Raw genomic sequence first — 16,303 nt, 5'->3', positions numbered from 1 at the left:
CCGCGGCTGCTGTCACACGCTCACCACGGGCAGGGCGCCAACATGCACGGGGTTTTAGTTTAAAATACTTTTCTTACAGTCTCCAAGCGCTTTCGGAGACGGCTGCTTCCCCTCGCCCCAGGACTACCAGATGCTCCTTGTTTGAAGGGATGCGCCCGATGCCAGGGCATCCCACAATGGAGATACTGCTCTCCCTTACTTCGGCACGCCTCACACAACAGAGCGAAGGGGGCGCCGCTGCCGCCCGCCCCGCGGCTCCTCGACGCCCTTCCTTCCGTCGTCGAGACGTTTTCACCGCCAGGTCGCCGCCGTCGAAGAACAGCTGCTGCCTCCCTTTCCTCGAGGGCTCCTTGTGGGGACGTGCCCCCGCCCCCCGGTTCCAACAGAAGCACCGCACACGCGAAGGGCCCCTCGCCCTGCCCCTCCTCTCAGCCCCCTACCTTGGTATGCCAGGCAGAAGCGGGCGCCGACCGCCAGCAGAAGAGCCAAGCGGGCCGAGGGGCTCCTCATGTTGCGCCGCCGCCGCCGAGGCGTCCTGCTCCCGCTCGGAGGCTGCCGAAGTGAGAGCCCGGAGCAGGCGGCGGAAGGACCGAGCCCTGCGCCGCGCAGGCTGCGGGGCTCCCCTTGGACGCTCCTCCCCTTCGTCCTGTTCCCGCCAGCGAGGCGCGCTGAAGCGCTCCCCGCCCCCCACCCGGGACGCCGGACGCCGAGCGGAGCTGCGGGCTGCGCGGGGAGGCCGAGGTGGCCCCGCTGCTGGGGGCCCGCCTTCCTGTCGTACGCGCTGCTCTGGCCCCGCTCTCGGGGCTTCCGGGTTCCTTTCCAGTCCCCGGCCGCTTTGTGTGGGGTGGTTTGGTTTTGCGCGCCCCGCCCGCTTCGCTTCGCCTCCACTGAGGCTTCAAAGGTATTTTTCCTTCCAGGATTTTCCTCCCGCGGCGGCGCCCTTTGCAGACTCGGTGGCTTAATTTATGAGCGGAGGTGGTGGGGCGGGAGGGAGAGAACCCCCTCAAGCTGGAAATTGGAAGGGACCGGCGGAACCCCGTCCCGCCTCGCCTCCTGCCACCGAGGCACCGCTGCCTCTCTTCCCTCCCGCCTTGGCGCCCCCGCCACTAACCCTGCTTGTAATCCACACCACGGCGGCCACACACACCACCGGGCAAAAAGAGGGGCCAGAAGCTCAAGGTCAGTCTGCCTCTGACAGACTTGGGGCCTTTCCAGGCCAGAAAGACAGGATGCTTGCTTGCTTGCGTTAGCCCTGGCCCAGTACAACTAGAACAGTATCCTGCCCCATATTCTGGGTGCAAGGGCGGGGGGGGGATCCTTTAGCAGCCCCCTCTCCTCCTCCCAGTAGAGTGCACATTCCCGGGCTTGGTCAGAGGAGAGGAGAGCACTCCCTAGAATTTAAATGAGAAAAAGTCAAGAAATAGAACATTACTATGGTAGAGCAGGCTAGCTTTGTAATAGTAATATGTGGTAGCATGCCTCTGAATACCGGTTGCTGGGAGACAACAGCAAGAGATGGCTATTGCTCTCATATCCTGCTTGTGGGCTTTTCACGGGCATTAGTTGGCCACTAGGGGAAATGGAATACTGGACTAGATAGGCCTTTGGTCTGATCCAGCAGGGCTCTTCTTATGGATGCTCCTGGCTTGGAGTAAAGGCTCAGGGATTGCTGAGCTTTTAAAGAAGTCAATTTTTTAAAGCTGCAAAATGGCAGGGCAGTCTGGATAGCTCATCAAAGGCATCTTATGTGTACCACAGGTATGTGTTGCCACTTGTCCCTTGAAATTTCTGACAACTGATTATTCCAAACCAAGTTTTAAGTACATGTAATGAGACTTGCCTACATTTGTGTCCCTCCATTCCCCCACTGTCTATTTTAGATTGTAAGCTTCATGGGAGCCGAGACTTGGCTATTGCCTTTTAAACATGTATTTAAAACTCTTGTTTCCCACCTTTCTATGCTAATATGAGGCATTGAAGGCAGCTCACAAACAATCTATAAACAAAGATACATAAAAAAATAAAACCAAAACAGCAGTTAACATCATATTCAGATCACAGGGAACAAAAGAAGAGCCAAGAGTGTAATATTCAAACCTCACAATGGGCTGAAGGCCTGCTGGACAAAAAACAGCTTTATCCTGGCACTGAATCCCATTAAGGGAAAGGCCAATTAGATCTTCCAGGACAGAGAATTTTAGGACATATAACAGGGCCTCCCCTGTTCAAGCCGAATGGAACTTCATCCAAAATAGGTCATATCCTGTTGCCAGATGAGAGGTCCTTCTAACCAAGAGCACTTCTGTTTTGTTTCTTCACTCTCTTCAAGCCCACTGCAATTTCCAGACAATGCTTTAGAACACCCTGATGACCGACTCCAAATCTCCAGATGATCTGTCCCAAAAGTTTCAAGTAGATAATAAACAGCAGAATAGAATCCTGTGAGATGCTACAAAACAAAGACCAAGGCAACAAGCTGTAGTCCCCAAGCATGACCTATGTAACTAAAGCACCATGTACACTGATGGCATCATCATGAGTACCACCCCAACAGCGACCATGATACACAACCACAATTTACACAGCACTCCAAACAATGGACTAAAAATGGGATATAAATTGCATTCTACCTGATCAAGTCTTGAGATTTTCATGTGTGGAAAATGCCATTTCCCTGCAAGAGAAGCACCTTGTTGTTGTTGTTCAGTCATTAAGTCGTGTCCGACTCTTCGTGACCCCATGGACCATAGCACGCCAGGCCTTCCTGTCCTCCGCTCTCTCCTGGAGTGTGCTCAAGTTCATATTCATTGCATTGGTGATGCTATCTAGCCATCTCATCCTCTGCTGTCCCCTTCTCCTTTTGCCTTCAGTCTTTCCCAGCATCAGGGTCTTTTCCAGTGACTTTTCTCTTCGCATTAGGTGGCCAAAATACTTTGAGCTTCAGCTTCAGTATCTGTCCTTCCAAATAGCAGTCAGGGTTGATTTCCTTTAGGATTGACTGATTTGACCTCTTTGCAGTCCAGGGGACTCGTAAGAGTCTTCTCCAGCACCAAGTTCGAAAGCATCAATTCTTCGGCGCTCAGCCTTCCTTATAGTCCAGCTCTCAAAGCCATACGTTGCTACTGGGAAAACCATAGCTTTGATTATACGGACCTTTGTCAGCAAGGTGATGTCTCTGCTTCTTACAGTGCTGTCTAGGTTTGCCATAGCTTTCCTCCCAAGGAGCAAGGGTCTTTTAATTTCATGGCTACAGTCACCATCTGCGGTGATCTTGGAGCCCAAGAAAATAAAATCTGTCACTGCTTCCATTTCTTCCCCTTCTATATGCCAGGAAGTGATGGGGCCAGATGCCATGATAGTTTTTTTTAATGTTGAGTTTCAAACCAGCTTTTGCACTCTCCACTTTCACCCTCAACGAGATCCTCTTCGCTTTCTGCCATTAGGGTGGTATCATCTGCGTATCTGAGGTTGTTGATAATTCTCCCGGCAATTTTAATTCCGACCTGTGATTCATCCAGCCCGGCGTTTCTCTTGATGTACTCTGCATATAAGCTAAATAAGCAGGGCGGCAGTATACAGCCTTGTACTCCTTTCCCAATTTGGAACTAATCGGTTGTTCCATGTCTGGTTCTTACTGTTGCTTCTTGACCCTTGTACAAGATTCTCAGGAGACAGGTGAGGTGGTCTGGTACTCCCATCTCTTTAAGAATTTGCCACAGTTTGTTGTGATCCACACAATCAAAGGCTTTAGCATAGTCAATGAAGCAGAAATAGACATTTTTCTGGAATTCTCTTGCTTTCTCCATGATCCAGCGAATGTTGGCGATTTGATCTCTAGTTCCTCTGCCTCTTCTAAACCCAGCTTGTACTTCCGGTAGTTCTCGGTTCGCATACTGCTGAAGCCTAGCTTGTAGGATTTTGAGCATAACCTTGCTGGCATGTGAAATGAGCGCAATTGTACGGTAGTTTGAACACTCTTTGGCATTGCCCTTCTTTGGAATTGGAATGTAAACTGACTATTTCCAGTCTTGTGGCCACTGTTGAGTGTTCCAAATTTGTTGGCATATTGAGTGCAGCACTTTAACAGCATCATCTTTTAGGATTTTAAATAACTCAGCTGGAATACTGTCCTCTCCGCTAGCTTTGTTGTTAGTCATGCTTCCTAAGGCCCACTTGACTTCACTCTCTAGGATGTCCGGCTCAAGTTCAGTGACCGCACTCTCATGGCTATCAGGGACATTCAGATCTTTCCTTTATAGTTCTTCTGTGTATTCTTTCCACCTCTTCTTAATCTCATCTGCTTCTGTTAGGTCCATGCCTTCTTTGTCCTTTATCATGCCCATCTTTGCACAAAACTTTCCTTTGAGATCTCCAATTTTCTTGAAAAGATCTCTAGTCTTTCCAGTTTTCCTCGATTTCTTTTCATTGTTCATTTAAGAAGGCCTTCTTGTCTCTCCTTGCTATTCTCTGGAACTCTGCATTCAGTTGGGTATATCTTCCCCTTTCTCTCTTGGTTTTCGCTTCCCTTCTTTCCTCAGCTACTTGTAAAGCCTCATCAGACAGCCACTTTGCTTTCTTGCATTTCTTTTTCTTTGGGATGGATTGAGTTGCTGCCTCCTGAACAGTGTTACGGACCTCTGTCCATAGTTCCTCAGGCACTCTGTCTATCAGGTCTAATCCCTTAAATCTATTTGTCACCTCCACTGTATATTCATAAGGGATATGATTTAGGTCATACCTGAATGGGTTAGTGGTTTTCCCTATATTCTTCAATTTAAGCCGAAATTTTGCGATAAGAAGCTCATGATCTGAGCCACAGTCAGCTCCAGGTCTTGTTTTGACTGACTGTATAGAGCTTCTCCATCTTTGGCTGCAAAGGACATAATCCATCTGATTTCGATATTGACCATCTGGTGATGTCCATGTGTAGAGTCACCTCTTGTACTGTTGGAAAAGAGTGTTTGCTATGATCAGCGTGTTCTCTTGGCAAAACTCTATTAGCCTTTGCCCTACTTCATTTTGTACACCAAGGCCATGCTTGCCTGTTATCCCGGTGATTTGACGTCCTACTTTAGCATTCCAATCCCCTATGATATAGAGGACATCTTTTTTTGGTGTTAGTTCTAGAAGGTGTTGTTGTTGTTGTTGTTGTTCAGTCGTTCAGTCGTGTCCGACTCTTCGTGACCCCATGGACCATAGCACGCCAGGCCTTCCTGTCCTGCGCTCTCTCCCGGAGCGTGCTCAAGTTCATATTCATTGCATCCGTGATGCTATCTAGCCATCTCATCCTCTGCCGTCCCCTTCTCCTTTTGCCTTCAGTCTTTCCCAGCATCAGGGTCTTTTCCAGGGAGTTTTCTCTTCGCATTAGGTGGCCAAAATATTGGAGCTTCAGCTTCAGTATCTGTCCTTCCAATGAGCACTCAGGGTTGATTTCCTTTAGGATGGACTGATTTGACCTCCTTGCAGTCCAGGGGACTCGTAAGAGTCTTCTCCAGCACCACAGTTCGAAAGCATCGATTCTTCGGCGCTCAGCCTTCCTTATAGTCCAGCTCTCACAGCCATACATTACTACTGGGAAAACCATAGCTTTGATTAGACGGACCTTTGTCGGCAAGGTGATGTCTCTGCTTCTTACTATGCTGTCTAGGTTGGCCATAGCTTTCCTCCCAAGGAGCAAGCGTCTTTTAATTTCATGGCTACAGTCACCGTCTGCGGTGATCTTGGAGCCCAAGAAAGTAAAATCTGTCACTGCTTCCATTTCTTCCCCTTCTATATGCCAGGAAGTGATGGGGCCAGATGCCATGATCTTCGTTTTTTTAATGTTGAGTTTCAAACCAGCTTTTGCACTCTCCTCTTTCACCCTCAACAAGAGGCTCTTGAGATCCTCTTCGCTTTCTGCCATTAGGGTGGTATCATCTGCATATCAGAGGTTGTTGATAATTCTCCCAGCAATCTTAATTCCGACCTCTGATTCATCCAACCCGGCATTTCTTATGATGTACTCTGCATATAAGTTAAATAAGCAGGGTGACAATATGCAGCCTTGTCGTACTCCTTTCCCAATTTTGAACCAATCGGTTGTTCCATGTCTGGTTCTTACTGTTGCTTCTTGACCCTCGTACAGGTTTCTCAGGAGACAGGTAAGGTGGTCTGGTACTCCCATCACTTTCAGAATTTGCCACAGTTTGTTGTGATCCACACAATCAAAGGCTTTAGCGTAGTCAATGAAGCAGAAATAGACATTTTTCTGGAATTCTCTTGCTTTCTCCATGATGCAGCGAATGTTGGCGATTTGATCTCTAGTTCCTCTGCCTCTTCGAAACCCAGCTTGTACTTCCGGTAGTTCTCGGTTCGCATACTGCTGAAGCCTAGCTTGTAGGATTTTGAGCATCACCTTGCTGGCATGTGAAATGAGCGCAATTGTGCGGTAGTTTGAACACTCTTTGGCGTTGCCCTTCTTTGGAATTGGAATGTAAACTGACCTTTTCCAGTCTTGTGGCCACTGTTGAGTGTTCCAGATTTGTTGACATACTGAATGCAGCACTTTAACAGCATCATCTTTTAGGATTTTAAATAGTTCGGCTGGAATACTGTCATCTCCGCTAGCTTTGTTGTTACTAATGCTTCCTAAGGCCCACTTGACTTCACTCTCTAGGATGTCCGGCTCAAGTTCAGTGACCGCACTATCATGGCTATCAGGGACATTCAGATCTTTCCTGTATAGTTCTTCTGTGTATTCTTGCCACCTCTTCTTAATCTCATCTGCTTCTGTTAGGTCCCTGCCTTCTTTGTCCTTTATCATGCCCGTCTTTGCACAAAACGTTCCCTTGAGATCTCCAATTTTCTTGAAGAGATCTCTAGTCTTTCCCATTCTGTTGTTTTCCTCGATTTCTTTGCATTGTTCATTTAAGAAGGCCTTCTTGTCTCTCCTTGCTATTTTCTGGAACTCTGCGTTCAGTTGGGTATATCTTCCCCTTTCTCCCTTGCTTTTCGCTTCCCTTCTTTCGTGAGCTACTTGTAAAGCCTCATCAGACAGCCTCTTCATAGAACCGATCAACCTCAGCTTCTTCGGCCTCAGTGGTTGTGGCATAGACTTGAATTACTGTGATGTTGAATGGCTTGCTTTGGATTCGTACTGAGATCATTCTGGCGTTTTTGAGATTGTACCCCAGTACTGCTTTTCCCACCCTTTTATTGACTATGAGTGCTACTCCATTTCTTCTAAGGGATTCTTGCCCACAGTAGTAGATATGATGGTCACCTGAATTAAATTCGCCCATGCTTGTCCATTTTAGTTCACTGATTCCCAGGATGTCGATGTTCAATCTTGCCATCTCATGTTTGACCACCTCCAGCTTACCTTGATTCATTGATCTTACATTCTAGGTTCCTAAACAATATTGTTCTTTACAGCATCGGATTTTCTTTTCACCACCAGACACATCCACAGCTGAGTGTCCTTTCGGCTTTGGCCCAGCCACTTCACTCTTTCTGGCGCTACTTGGAAATACCCTCTGCTCTTCCCCAGTAGTATATTGGACACCTTCCGACCTGAGAGGCTCATCTTCCGGCATCATATCTTTTAGCGTTGTGATACGTTCCATGGGGTTTTCTTGGCAAGAATACTGGAGTGGGTTGCCATTTCCTTCTCCAGTGGACCACATTTTGTCAGAACTCTCCGCCATGACCTGTCTGTCTTGGGTGGCCCTGCACAGCATAGCTTATGGCTTCACTGAGTTACACAAGCCCCTTCGCCACAACAAGGCAGTGATCCATGAAGGGGAAGAGAAGCACCTACTGTGAAGAAAGATACTTGGCTCCTCCACAACAACTGAGTAACAACTGTACACATATTGGCAATAAAATGCTGGGTTGGAAAGGCCCTTGATAAATTCATGCTGATGCTATCATATAATGTCAGCATGATCAAATATAAAGAGCATCCCACTTTAAGAAGAAATATGCTGATAGAAATGCTAAGAGGGAGTGTGGCTGGCTGGCAAGGGGCCTACAAAAAATGTTGAAGCCAAATGGGTAACAAAAATAGGACTTCTGGCCATGTCTTAGGAGCTCAGGTAAAGCTGAAAACAACACATAACGGGGTCAAATGGCAAAATATGTAATATAAGAATGGCACTTTGAATTTTCAGTTTTATTGGTTAGGCTATATGGATTTTTTGCAGGTCACAATGCTGTGAGTCAAGATAGCGTTACCACCATCAGTATCTTATGAATGAATGATACATTTCTAAATTCAAATCGTGTTTTACATTTTCCATTCCTAACTCACATAAAAAATCTACATTTGTTGTCTTCCACTTCCTAGCTCATATTAACATTCAAAAGGGGCACATTCCAGAATATGAAGTATTCAGCCATTTCTGTAAAAACACTGGCAGTTTACATGAAAGGGGGGGGGAATGAAACCTAGATAGTGATGAGGTCCCTCGGGACCTGTGAAGGGGCCTTGGCTGTTCTTCCCCTTGCCTAATACCAGTTGTATGGGAACTAGTTACAGGTGGAGACTGTACCCTGGAAAGGAAAAGATCAATGTTGCTTAGTGAACTGCAGGACTCTACAATGATTTGGCAGTTTGAAGCTTTTTCCTCCAAGGAAGCATTCTCACATTCTGTTTGTATCTACTTTCAGACAAAGATTTGACTGGGAATTCATCACACTTATCCAAGATTTATGTGTCAATGCAAATCTAGGGCTGTTCAGCATGTGGGCTCCACTGTTAGTTTCGGAACAAGCATATCTATGTTCAGAAAGGAATAGGCATGCCATAAGGAATTGCTGGAGTAGGGCAGGTATCTAAAAATGTTTGAGACACAATACTCAAGTCATCTTTTCATGCACTGTAGCTTTCAAAAGGATGGCCACTCAGGAAAGAACCTAGCAACCACACACACACACTCAAGAAACTTTGAAAGCTGCTTAAGGGCACAGTCCTATGCATGTTTAGACCGAAGAAAGGTCCTACAACTAGGACTTTGGGTCTAAACATACATAGGATTGTGCCCTTAAGCAGCTTTTAAAGTTTTGTGAGGTGTGTGTGTGTGGTTGCTAGGTTCCTTCCTGAGTGGCCATCTTTTTGAAAGCTACAATGCATGAAAAGATCATGAAGCCACAGCACCTCCCATCTTGCTGCCCACCATCCTCTCTGGCCTGCTGTGTAGTAGTCCTGCTTACTGTACCATGCCAGAGAGTGTAAGGAGAGGCAGGGTGGGAGGTGCAGGGACTGTATTATCGCCTAGCTTTTAAAGGGACAAGCACATCTGAGAGAGGACATAGCAACTGTAGCCCCACAGCAATGTTCTGCCATTCAAAGCACAATTACATTTTACAATTACATTACAAGGTTCCCCCCAGTCCATCCTGGCTTTTAATATTGTTTTCCGTATTGCTGTTTTGTTCTTTTTAAAAATACAAATTCCTTTAAGGAAGCTGCTTGCTCAGTTTTAGTCCATTTGAAAGACTTGTAGGAGACTAGGAGGTAGGGACAGCAATTAGGAAACTGGAAGTCAGAGCCAGCAGACTTTTTCACTTCAGCCAACTATTCTCTACCCCACCCCAAATTATGTTGGAACAGTTTCAAGCTATCAAAGCTAGTTCAGAGCTAAAATCATGGTAATATGGGGGAATTACTCCTATTGCTCTGCAGAAACAATTGTCTGTACGCATAGTTAACTTAGTATAATCTATTTTGCTAAAGAGACACAGAACCTTTAAATGCTTACGAGCTTTATTGCTTCTCCTGAAAGTCAAACAAGCCAGATAATAAGCATTTTAAATAATCCTCCTTCTGGCTACCTTCCTGAACCAAAACAGCATTTACAATGTACATTTACAGTTGTAGATGTGTTTAGGAAAAAATAACAAAATGCCTTATTCCAACTTTTGATGTACAAAAATATATTTTTATTAAAACACTGAGAGTTAAGGCCACAACACTTCAGTAAGACTGTGATATCCGTATTTGTTGCAATAACTAAAGTTATGAATACAAATAAATACTAGGAAGTTGGTCCAAAATCAAAATAAATCAGTCTGAACATGCTAATTTTCCACAAAAACCCCCAAACCCAACCCATCAACATAATCATTACATATATACCATTATTGTTTTCAAGTATAAACTACAATATCTGCTTGCAAACTGCCAGCTGTGACATCACATATATGCAAGCATCATACATTTCAGTATTAAAGTATTACACAGGTAGAGGATGTCTTTCTGTCCCGATTTGCTGGTGGTGGTTCAATTTGATTTTCCCTGGTATGGTTCTGGTTTTCATCTTTACTCTTTTCCTCAAATACATCTGCTTGATTTCCAGTTTCCTGTTCATTCTGAGGTAGCTTTTCAAGTTTGTTTTCATCACAGCTGTGTGCATTCTTCTGCTTTGAAGACTTTCGTTTAAAAAAAGAAAACTAAAACAAAAAACACCACACATACAATTAGAAACAACTCTGAAAACAACCGAGTAAACTGAGCATGTTTAATATAAAGTAGCCAAAATGGAAACAGCCTAGACAACTTTACACCTATCTTGAGAAAATATGAAACAATATAGATATCTAGAGAGATGATTGCAAGTCTCACTCAGATCCATGTATCTGGAGCCATGTTTTCTCAGAATGAACTCCAGCTGAGTTTAATGGGACATACTTCCAAGTAAGTTTACATATTATTGCATTCTTAAGCCATTTAACTACTGTGACTGTAGCCAACACAAGTAGGATAAAGAAGTAACATTCCTAATGAATTATTATAAGACAAACAAAGCATTATGCAACAGTCTAATTGATAACAGATGTCTGTTTACAACATCCAAGTAGTCTGCAAAGGATGATGCTCTCAAAATAAATGGAGACTTATTTTGCTTACCAGCAACTTATTCTGCTTTCAGACTGAAAAACATATTTGGTGTGTTGTACTCTTGGTTGTAAAATTATCCTACCTAAACAAGTTATTGCCATTGTTTTCCATGTCAGCAAGGCTGGTTAGTTCCCATCCTAAGCACACATACCTGGAAGAAACTTGGCTTTATATATCTGTAAAGTTTTAGAAAGGCTTGGGAGGAGCACAGTACCTTGGACATTCATAGATCACACAACCAGGTCACATAAAACTTTTTCAAACATACACAAATATGATAACAGACATTTCCATGTATGTTTGTGTATATAAGAAATTAATACATCAGGGAGAAATCTAGGTTAAAACTTTTCTTCCTTATGTGAGCATTCCATGTTAAAAAACAACAACACCAAATGTAGAAAAACATTCAAATAAGTAACCCCCCCACAGGTAGTCTGATGTTATATAGTTTAGAAAGAGTTGTATCATACTGCTTCTGCATGTTTGGATTGGCTCTAAGCAAAGAGAATATAGCAAGGAGGATAATAACCTATTTTCAAACAAGTCAAAAGTGCAAAGTAACTTATCAACAAGGAACAATTAGCACCTTCTGCTGAAATCAAGGTAAATGCTCCCATGTCATGTAATAGTTTCATTTAATTCATTTAAACTATAATTCAATGTTTTGTGCCAAGAGACTGTTAGGTACTGTACTGAACATGGAAGTCACAGTGGCTGCATTCGGATGTCACTTCAAGCCATGGTGACTTAATAAGCTACTCACAGTAGCTTATTTTTTAAATCGTCCATGATACCTCACCATGCAAATGGGATAATAAGCTACCGTGCATAATCTCAGTCATCCCCTGCCCTGCTGCAGTCCTCCCGCCCAAGCAGTGGTGCTGTTTCACCCACTGACAAAGGAGCAAAAATCTCAGGTGACTCTTAAAGGAGTAAAAATCCTGTGTGTACCAAAAGAACCTCCCCTAGTCAGGAGGCACCCAATCCACCATCAAAACTCTGCGCAATTACCCCAGAGGACTGAAAATCCTGAGTGCATCAAAAAGGTGGTGGCAGCTATAAAACTGGGGGTTTGCAGGATCAGGACTAAAACTCATACAGAGCTGTAGCACTCTTTCACTAAAGCACTACAGTGCTTTCTCACTAAAGTGCTAAAGCAGAATTGCGCATTTTTCCCCACAGACATTACTGGCATAGAGGCTTTAATGTGTTCCCAATACTGCAGTTGCGAAAATGTGCAAAAGAAAAATTAAAATTAAAAAATGTGCAAAAGTGCAAAGGAAAAATAATTTGAAAAGAGGAAAAGAGGTGACTGCAGAATAGGGGAAAATGGGGGTATAGGGGAAAAACATGCTCACTTTTCGCCCCATCCCAGCAAACTGTCAGGGAGCTTCCATTACACAGAGAACTCCAGCGAAAAACAGAGTGGCCACAGCAATCCGAACTGCTCTTGCTACGCAACTCTGTAGGTGAGCAAAATAACCCATGGTGCCTAACAGATGACACAATAACCCACAGTGGGTTAAATAACCCCTACTGCAGACCGTGGGTTATCAGAGTGGCTTATTTTGTCCAAATAAGCCATAGTGGATTTAAAAATTCCCGGCAGACAACATGATAACCCAAGATAGGTTAAATAAACCATTATGGTTTATTTAACCCATCGTGGGTTATTGTCTCATCCGAACACAGTCACTGTTTGTTTCCAGAAAAATTCCAAGGTGGTACCTCTATTCTAAACACACAAACGGAAATAACACCAAGTTATAAATAACCCAAAATGGAAGCATGATTTTCCACTGGGATTATCCATAACTTCTATGCACAGAAAGAGATAAAATGTACACAGATGCATAAGAAACTCCCCTCCCTATCCTCCCTACTCATTGACCATACTGACCATTTTCCCTGGCTTGTTCATCTATTACACGGCCTTCTGTATGAACTAGCAAGTATACATTAAATAGTTTTTAACATTTTACTTTGCTTCTATTATATAATGTAATATAATATATATTTATTCATAGCAATTTATTTTGTCTTTCATTAAAATATTTTAACTTGCATAGCTTATTGTAGATGAGAAGATAATGTGTATAATGGTCTTCGTTTACCCAGTTTGATAGATCACTTCTTCCATACTAAGTTAAGTAGAGGCACCTATCCAATATTAAAGCCCGGCTCCAATTTCAGTATCATTTAAATCTACAGGATGGTTTTTGAAATTATTCATTCAGAGGTAATATGCAAATATATTTTGTTGACATGTCTCATCCAAACAATTTGTTCAAAAATGTCTCACAAGTTGGTTGGTGGTTAGTTTGAGCCATTGTTGGGGATCATCTTTATCCAAGATGTAAGGATGAAACTTTTTAACTATAATTTTTCAAATAATTTGAAAGCAAAATAGCTGGACCCTGGAGCCAAGCAAGATTCAAGCATTAGAAACATAACCAAGTGTAACACTGCACTTAGAATTCCATGTTATGTCATATTTACATATTACTTGAGGAACCTAGTGTGGATTTCATAGTAAGTGCAGTTCTTGCCAGTCTCTGTTCTCAGAAACAGAAGGCGGAGCGGGTGACTAGGAGCCATTCACAGAGTGGGGAGGGGAGGAGTATGCAAAAGCCGCTTGTGCGGCTTCCTATGTGCCGTGCAGCCTCCTCCCACCCACTCCAACATGCTGTGGCTAGATGGCCAAAATTGGCCATCTAGCCACAAAAGTAGGACAGGCAGCATGCGGAGGATCCCCTCTGTGCGCCACCTGCCCTGCTTAGGATAGTGCCCACTTCCGACTTCGGAGGCAGCTGGCTAACCCGACAGGATTACGCCCTAAATAATAACTTATGAGCCAACAGACAGCAGATATCTTTCTGTGCCATCAGATTGAACCCTTTCCTGATTAGCTTGTCTGCCACTCCGGGGGGGGGGGGGGATTTTGATGCATCAACTATCTAAAATTAAAACTGCCCCCAAAACAGCAACAACAGTGGACTGATCCAGGAAGCCCTAGTAGTTCCATGGAGCCTCGCAAACACAACACCAACTAGAGCAATAAGCACCCACCTAAGTGGGGATCGTTCATGGGACTTCACTCTTATGGCAGTTTTTCTTTTTCTTCCTTATTTGTCTTCACCAATTAGCAAAATGGCTGGAAGGACCAGCTTCAAAGCTTACCTCTCTACTGGCCAGCGCCTAATCTGTAAGTGGCACTAAGCCCTGATCCCAAGATGGATTGGCCAGGAATAACAAAGCAAAATTCCATCTCCAAAACCACCCTTTTGGAAAGGATGTATTTACTATGAGGGGGTGTATGTCCAGACATCATCCATCTGGGGAAAATGCTTTCCATCATGGTTCCAATCCAGTTATGAGTATGTAAGTATTAATCCTTAGCCTATTAGGCAGAACCAGAGTAAATAAAGTAGACTTGCATTCATTTTTAGTCTCTTTTCTGCAATTTCCTGCAATTGATTATGCCTTTGTGTATTTTATCAATAAAAATACTGGGTTTGGTTAGATCCTCTAGGCTGGTGTGATTCTGGAAGCTTGATAATATCCCCACAGATTGTAGGCTTAAATAACATTACTGGTCTTAGAAGAGTGGGTAATGGGTGAGGCTAGAAAGACTCCACTCCCAAGGAGTGGAATCACAAACCTGCCCTTATATTCTCCTAAGCAATGTTTTCAATGGCATTCTGGATGGCTATGTGCTACCTCCAGAACCAGAGGCGGTGAGCCTATGTACACCAGTTGCTGGGGAACATGGGTGGGAGGGTACTGTTGCGCTCATGTCCCGCTTGTGGGTTCCTGGTTGACACCTGGTTGGCCACTGTGAACAGAATGCTGGACTTGATGGACCCTTGGTCTGATCTAGCATGGCTCTTCTTATATTCTTATAGGAGAAATAATTGATAGGTCTCTTATGAAAGCACACTAACTCTATGGTGTAGCTAGGGATGGATGGGAAATTCCTTCTGTCAATATTTTCATACAAATTTACCTAATTTGTATCTCCCAAGCCAATAAACAAGTCAAGACAGAATCGTATGCTGAAATCCACACTTTCCCAAGCTTGGCGATGCAGTTCAAATAAAATGTGCATGTTAGTGGAAAGTGCACACCAAATGTGTGCATTGGAGGACGCTGGACACAAAACTGCATTACACAAATAGAAAAATACTGAGAAAAATGCATATATTTGGAAAAATGCACACAAAAATGTGCACACTTCCCTGCGAACTTAAAAATAAAACTTGAAAACTTATGCAGAAACATGACGGCACAAGCTTAATCCTGAAAATCTGACCATCTGACAGAAGATTAAATTAACAGATCTGTCCACCTCTAGCTGTAGTCCAAAGGAAGAGATTTTAGTCCGAATTGCAAGACCCCATGACAAAAGGGAGTGGCCAAATTCCCTCAGATGAGCAGGATCATGACAGTTATGACCTACATTCAGTTATGCTGCTAGTAATTCACAAATATAGATTGTTATTGAGGCACTCGCCCACTACTGCAGAGTCAGGTACCCTACATGAAGCAGTAGCTGACACTCAGTCAGCAATCTTGGTTAATCATTATTGAGTCTCACCTGCCCTACATCAAATAGTAACTGACTCTCAGGGAGCCATCATGCTAAACTCCTGCAGATTCAGTGAAAGTGACCCTTCTGTAATTGCACCTGTCCTCGGTCCATGCCACTCCTCTAGCCTGCACTACAGGGCTAGAATGCATGCTAGGAAGCATTGTGTTTGTTTGCTTTTGCCATTTCCCACAGTTTCTGCTTTCATAGGGACAGATTCCCACACATTTTAGCAAATAACTCACCCAAAAGAGATAATGGAAAGTGTCCTATGAAGACACAAAAGATATAAATAAAATGGGATGGAGAGTTGTTTACATGGTTCCATGTATGCGTCAGGTATAATAATTTTCTTTCTTTTTGTTGTCAAGTTGCACAGGATTACATTTTATTCTTTTTTTTTTTTACCCTTTTCGCCTTCTCCAGTAGTCTTCCAGATGTTCTGTCATGACTGCCTGTAGCTGCTTGTGAAGAATTGCTTGCAGCACAAACCTCAGCCTTCTCACTCTCTAAAAATAACAATAAATTAGCCACCACGTTTAGAACACCCCCTTTCAACAACCTTAAAATCATGAGCCCTTCATATTAAATGTGGAGGTTAATGGGACATTCAGTTAAGCTGAAACTGTCTAGCCAAACCTCAAGGATTTTAGCTTTATTTAGCTCCTATCTATTTTTAGTTTTTTTGGACATGTAAAATGTTTTGTCTAAAAATCTTACAGATGACAGAAGGCAGGGTATGCTCTACATAAAAGCAAGAAAATAGGAAATAACCCACCAAATAAGGTTCCTGAAGGTTTCGGAGCTGTCAATTAGCAGAGGACTATCTGCAT

The 16,303-nt window shown here is 43.7% G+C and overlaps 2 protein-coding genes and 1 long non-coding RNA gene across 11 annotated transcripts in view; 1 reads left to right on the top strand and 2 right to left on the bottom strand.

Moving 5' to 3' along the window:
- SRPX (sushi repeat containing protein X-linked) overlaps positions 1 to 798 on the bottom strand; it is a 53,383-nt gene extending 52,585 nt beyond the window's left edge. For both annotated transcript variants that reach the window (XM_084843951.1, XM_084843952.1), the window contains exon 1: positions 441 to 798. In XM_084843951.1, the coding sequence (XP_084700077.1) occupies positions 441 to 510 (70 nt within the window). In that variant the 5' untranslated portion in view covers positions 511 to 798. The remainder of the gene's footprint in view (positions 1 to 440) is intronic.
- LOC146349989 (uncharacterized) overlaps positions 683 to 16,303 on the top strand; it is a 32,632-nt gene continuing 17,011 nt past the window's right edge. For both annotated transcript variants that reach the window (XR_014789148.1, XR_014789147.1), the window contains exon 1: positions 683 to 901. This is a non-coding gene — a long non-coding RNA (uncharacterized LOC146349989). The remainder of the gene's footprint in view (positions 902 to 16,303) is intronic.
- RPGR (retinitis pigmentosa GTPase regulator) overlaps positions 8,141 to 16,303 on the bottom strand; it is a 57,621-nt gene continuing 49,458 nt past the window's right edge. For 5 of the 7 annotated variants that reach the window (XM_084843945.1, XM_084843948.1, XM_084843943.1 and 2 more), the window contains 2 exons: positions 15,879 to 15,979; positions 8,141 to 10,431 (listed from right to left, as the gene is read on the bottom strand). In XM_084843945.1, coding sequence (XP_084700071.1) covers positions 10,207 to 10,431; positions 15,879 to 15,979 — 326 coding nt within the window. In that variant the 3' untranslated portion in view covers positions 8,141 to 10,206. Of the gene's footprint in view, positions 10,432 to 15,715; positions 15,980 to 16,303 lie in introns of all 7 variants that reach the window. The other 2 variants (XR_014789146.1, XM_084843946.1) reach the window with 2 other exon arrangements.

The sequence above is a fragment of the Heloderma suspectum genome, chromosome 3 (assembly GCF_057233095.1).
Source record: "Heloderma suspectum isolate Gila_16-S chromosome 3, 16-S_ref, whole genome shotgun sequence".
In the NCBI taxonomy this organism is placed as follows: domain Eukaryota; kingdom Metazoa; phylum Chordata; class Lepidosauria; order Squamata; family Helodermatidae; genus Heloderma; species Heloderma suspectum.
The sequence above is the reverse complement of the archived record's forward strand: the minus strand, read 5'-3'. Positions and strand labels throughout refer to the sequence as shown.